We start from the raw sequence: 5,000 nt of genomic DNA on the forward strand, positions 1-5,000 counted from the left end.
TGTGTACTCTCTGTTTAGAGCCTAATAGCAGTCCAGTTTACTTAGTTTTTTCATTAATTACTTGACACATTGGAAATAATGTTTTATTTTATTTTCTCATGATTTGTTTGGGTCGAATTGTGCTGCTGTCCTAGGGCTCTGTGGGGTGTGTTTGTGTTTGTGAACAGAGCCCCAGGACCAGCTTGCTGAGGAGACTCTTCTCTAGGTTAATCTCTCTGTAGGTGATGGCTTTGTTAGGGAAGGTTTGGACATGCTTATAATGGCTCTTTTCTGTATTTGTATAATTAGGTATCTTCCTAATTCTGCTCTGCATGCATTATTTTGTGTTTTACGTTGTACACAGAGGATGTATTTGCAGAATTCTGCATTCAGTCTCAGTTTGTTTTTTGTCCAAGTTTGTGCTATCTTGGTTGGTATTCGAGCCCCAGACCTCACATTGTTAGAGGGTAATGGGTTCTAGAACTGATTCAAGTATTTTTTGCCAGATCCTAATTGGGATGTCAAATTGTATTTTCCTTTTGATGGTGTAGAAGACCCTTGTCTCTCAGATCGTTCACAGCTTTATGGAAGTCACCTGTGGTGCTGATGTTTTGGCCCAGGTAGGTATTAGATGTGTGCTGATCTCGTCCTACTGGTAATCATGCCCGTTTTATCACACTTGATACTCATAATCAGATCCACTTTTGATTGGAAAACCCGTAAAGGAGCTTTAAATGGCGGTAAAGCCTAGACTTTACTGAGCTATCACAGCTCAGAGTACATTGTTATGTTCCTTCACTCATTCACACACATTGTTCAAAGGTAAACGACCCTCACAGATGAAAATGCTCATTTACTTACTTAGTCCAATTCAATTATCAACGAAATAGGCTAATAAATAGCCTAGTGCATGGCTAGCTACTACTGCCTGCATTTATTCCAGAAACAGGTTTAGATGAAGGTAGACTTATTCACTTGCCCCATCTATTGTTTCACCTTCGAGAGGAGCAACACTTCTCTCCCGACACTTATGCCTCAACATTTGTACAATAAAAAAACAATCTAGATTTGTCATTTTATTTTCTAATGACCTGCCGCTCGGTAAACATGTGGAGGAGAATAAATAATTATAGCAAGCAAGCATGGGCTGGGATCACGACATAATGACAGACGTCGTCAGCATTGGAATAGTTATAAACACAGACAAAGTAGGTCTACTAAACAACACAGACAAAGTAGGCCTACTTAACAAAACAGACAAAGTAGGCCTACTAAACAACACAAACAAAGTAGGCCTACTAAACAACACAAACAAAGTAGGCCTACTAAACAACACAGACAAAGTAGGCCTACTTAACAAAACAGACAAAGTAGGCCTACTAAACAACACAGACAAAGTAGATCTACTAAACAACACAGACAAAGTAGGCCTACTAAACAACACAGACAAAGTAGGCCTACTAAACAACACAGACAAAGTAGGCCTACTAAACAACACAGACAAAGTAGGCCTACTAAACAACACAGACAAAGTAGGCCTACTAAACAACACAGACAAAGTAGATCTACTAAACAACACAGACAAAGTAGGCCTACTAAACAACACAGACAAAGTAGGCCTACTAAACAACACAGACAAAGTAGATCTAATGAACAACACAGACAAAGTAGGCCTACTAAACAACACAGACAAAGTAGGTCTACTAAACAACACAGACAAAGTAGGCCTACTAAACAACACAGGTAAAGTAGGCCTACTAAACAACACAGACAAAGTAGGCCTACTAAACAACACAGACAAAGTAGGCCTACTAAACAACACAGACAAAGTAGGCCTACTAAACAACACAGACAAAGTAGGCCTACTAAACAACACAGACAAAGTAGGCCTACTAAACAACGCCCAGTAGTCAGATAAAAACAACCATATGGCCTCAGCAAAGTCGACGGGACTGAACTAGATGGAACAACAATGACTAGCTATGGATTCTGATTGACACACGATGTATGGAGAAGGGAAGGTAAGTGAGGGAAACAGCCGCGCTTGTCGGTCTGGGGAAATGAGAGCAGAGGGAGAGCGGCTTGTTCTAATCCAATCATTGCAGCAGGCTCAACCGATACCCCACCCATTTATTTAAATACAGAATAACTAGCCAATAGTTGTTTAGAGCACACATCGCGTCACATTGTTTGAGTACTGTCAACTGAAAAGCATTTGTAAACTTGTAAACTAAATTTGTCAACTTTCCTGAACCAACACTTACACTTGATCCCCCTCCCCCTTCTAGCTCGGACTTTGCTGAAAGCTACTTTATTGAGGAAAAGTCTACATACTATGCCTGTGATATGTGGTTGTCCCACCTAGCTATCTTAAGATGAATGTCCAAACTGTAGGTCACTCTGAATAAGCGCGTCTACTAAATTACAAAAATGTAAAGCCAAATCTCGGTTAGAGCCCCCAAAAGGCAAGAGGTAGCGCTGTGTGTGTGTGTGCTCGCTCGTGCATGCGTCCATGAGTGTGTGTGTGATTGTGTGAGCCTGATTGATAGTCTGTGGGCCACATGGTGGACTAGGGCCATTCATATGTCTAACCTCTCCACCTATCAGCAGTGAAAGACACAGGAATATACATTTAATATAGCCAATCAATAAACAAACCCAAATCAACTCACACTCATTCAAAACAGGGTGTTTGTGTGGCTGTAGTAGTAAGGCTGAGGCTATGGCATGGAATGGCATGCAATGCTTGGTTGATATAGACAACCATGTGTTCCTGGTGTTAGCTGATACATTGTTCCTTTACTCTTTGATTTCTGGTAGAACATGGTTGAGTTGTGCAGTAATAAAACACACTGGTGTCATTGAGCCACTTAGCTAAAGGATACTCTTTCAATACTAATAATGGAATGACACCCTTGCCCCTATATACTGTGCACCACACGGAGAATATGGTTCATATGGTTAATATGGACACATAGCAACTATTAGAAAGTTGCCTATGGCTGTAGAGGTTCAGCATAATGCACATTACTTGGAGTGTACATTATGGAGATTAGCATATCATGGACTGAAAAGTCAGCCTGGTCGCTCAAGAGCCACTTAGAAATCTGAAGTCTGTCCATGTATCCAGGACATGCCTTCAAAACCGGCCACTCGGGGCAACGGTGAGCACTATTACCATCAAGTAGGCTTTGGTTTTGCAAGGGCGTTGTAGACTGGGGTGGCGGATAGACGTAAGGCAAGTGCTCTGGCTCCGAGGGTCGCTTGTCCAATCCCGTTGATAGACACTCGTTTTAGTTGTTTTTGTTTGAACCCCAAATCATAACCCTTATTAACTTAACATTAGGAATTAATACCTAAACTTAACCAGCCGCCAGGCACCGGTGACAACAGTGGTGCAACCCGGTGTGCTGCTTCTATTTAACTTCTTTATTTAGCCTCTATTTAACTAGGCAAGTCAGTTAGGAATATCAGGAGGAGCAACCCAGGGTCCAAAACACCTAGAATTTTGATGTTCGGAGCAACTTTTAAATTTGATGTTTGAAGAAATGTGGACAAACGTCAGAATCTGAAGTAAAATTGGTCAAACAGTGAGATCTTGTTGGGAAAGTAGCCTTATTAGAAAGTAGCCTATAGCAGTGTAGGGTCAGCATAATACACACTACTTGTAGTGCACTATATGGAGCATAGGATAGTGTTAAAAAGCAGCCTAAAGCTGTGTGTGGTAAGCATAATGTACACTATAAGGGGAATTTAGTATTGTGGACACAGCCATTATTATCATATTAGACGGTAGCCTATAGCGATGGGGTTTAAAGCAACACAGTGCTATAGCTCATTTAGGTTTTAATGAGACTGGACTGACCCTGAGGACACTTGACCTTTACAGTGACCTCTGGCCTTAAGACCTTCTCCCTTTACCTCTAGGGGTGTGTGTGTGTTTCTGTGTCTGTTTTATAATCTGACATCTGACTTCTCACTCCCACCTACTTTCTTTCTTCCCTCTTCTTTCTTCTCTATTTTTATCCTTCTGTCTCTCTCTTATCCTCTCTTTCTCCCTCCTCTGCCCTCTTCTCCTCTCCTCTCCTCTCCCCCCTCTCTTTCTCCCTCCTCTGCCCTCTTCTCCTCTCCTCTCCCCCTCTCTTTCCCTTCTCTGCCCTCTTCTCCTCTCCTCTTCCCCCTCTCTCCCTCCTCTGCTCTCTTCTTCTCTCCCCTCTCTTTCCCTCCTCTGCCCTCTTCTCCTCTCCTCTTCCCCCTCTCTCCCTCCTCTGCCCTCTTCTTCTCTCCCCTCTCTTTCCCTCCTCTGCCCTCTTCTCCTCTCCTCTCCCCCGTCTCTCCTTCCTCTGCCGTCTTCTCTCCCCTCTCTTTCCCTCCTCTGCCCTCTTCTCCTCTCCCCCTCTCTCCCTCCTCTGCCCTCTTCTCCTCTCCTCTCCACCCTCTCTCCTTCCTCTGCCCTCTTCTCCTCTCCCTTCTCTTTCCCTCCTCTGCCCTCTTCTCCTCTCCTCTCCCCTCTCTTTCCCTCCTTTGCCCTCTTCTCCTCTCCTCTACACCCTCTCTCCCTCCTCTGCCCTCTTCTCCTCTCCCCTCTCTTTCTCTCCTCCGCCCCTTATCCTCTCCTCTCCCCCTCTCTCCCTCCTCTGCCCTCTTCTCCTCTCCTCTCCCCCTCTGCCCTCTTCTCCTCTCCTCTCCCCCTCTTTCCCTTCTCTGCCCTCTTCTCCTCTCCTCTCCCCCCTCTCTCCCTCCTCTGCCCTCTTCTCCTCTCCCCCCTCTTTCCCTCCTCCGCCCTCTTCTCTTCTCCTCTCCCCTCTCTTTCCCTCCTCCACCCGTTTCTCCTCTCCTCTCACCCTCTTTCTTCCTCCTCCGCCCGCTTCTCCTCTCCTCTTCACCCTCTCTCCTCCTCTCCAGAAACTGCACGTGTTTAGGAAGACGTTGCAGGCGTTGATCTATCCCATCTCGTCTACGACGCCTCATAACTTTGAGGTGTGGACGGCCACCGCCCCAACCTACTGCCACGAGTGTGA

The 5,000-nt window shown here is 44.8% G+C and overlaps 1 protein-coding gene across 1 annotated transcript in view; it reads left to right on the top strand.

Moving 5' to 3' along the window:
• The window catches only part of LOC110526645 (protein unc-13 homolog C-like), a 265,368-nt gene that overhangs the window by 68,346 nt on the left and 192,022 nt on the right, over positions 1–5,000 (top strand). Inside the window, exon 8 of the mRNA XM_036981784.1 lies at positions 4,885–5,000. This exon is cut by the window's right edge and continues 104 nt beyond it. Coding sequence (XP_036837679.1) covers positions 4,885–5,000 — 116 coding nt within the window. The remainder of the gene's footprint in view (positions 1–4,884) is intronic.

This window comes from Oncorhynchus mykiss, chromosome 6, assembly GCF_013265735.2.
Source record: "Oncorhynchus mykiss isolate Arlee chromosome 6, USDA_OmykA_1.1, whole genome shotgun sequence".
NCBI classification, from domain to species: domain Eukaryota; kingdom Metazoa; phylum Chordata; class Actinopteri; order Salmoniformes; family Salmonidae; genus Oncorhynchus; species Oncorhynchus mykiss.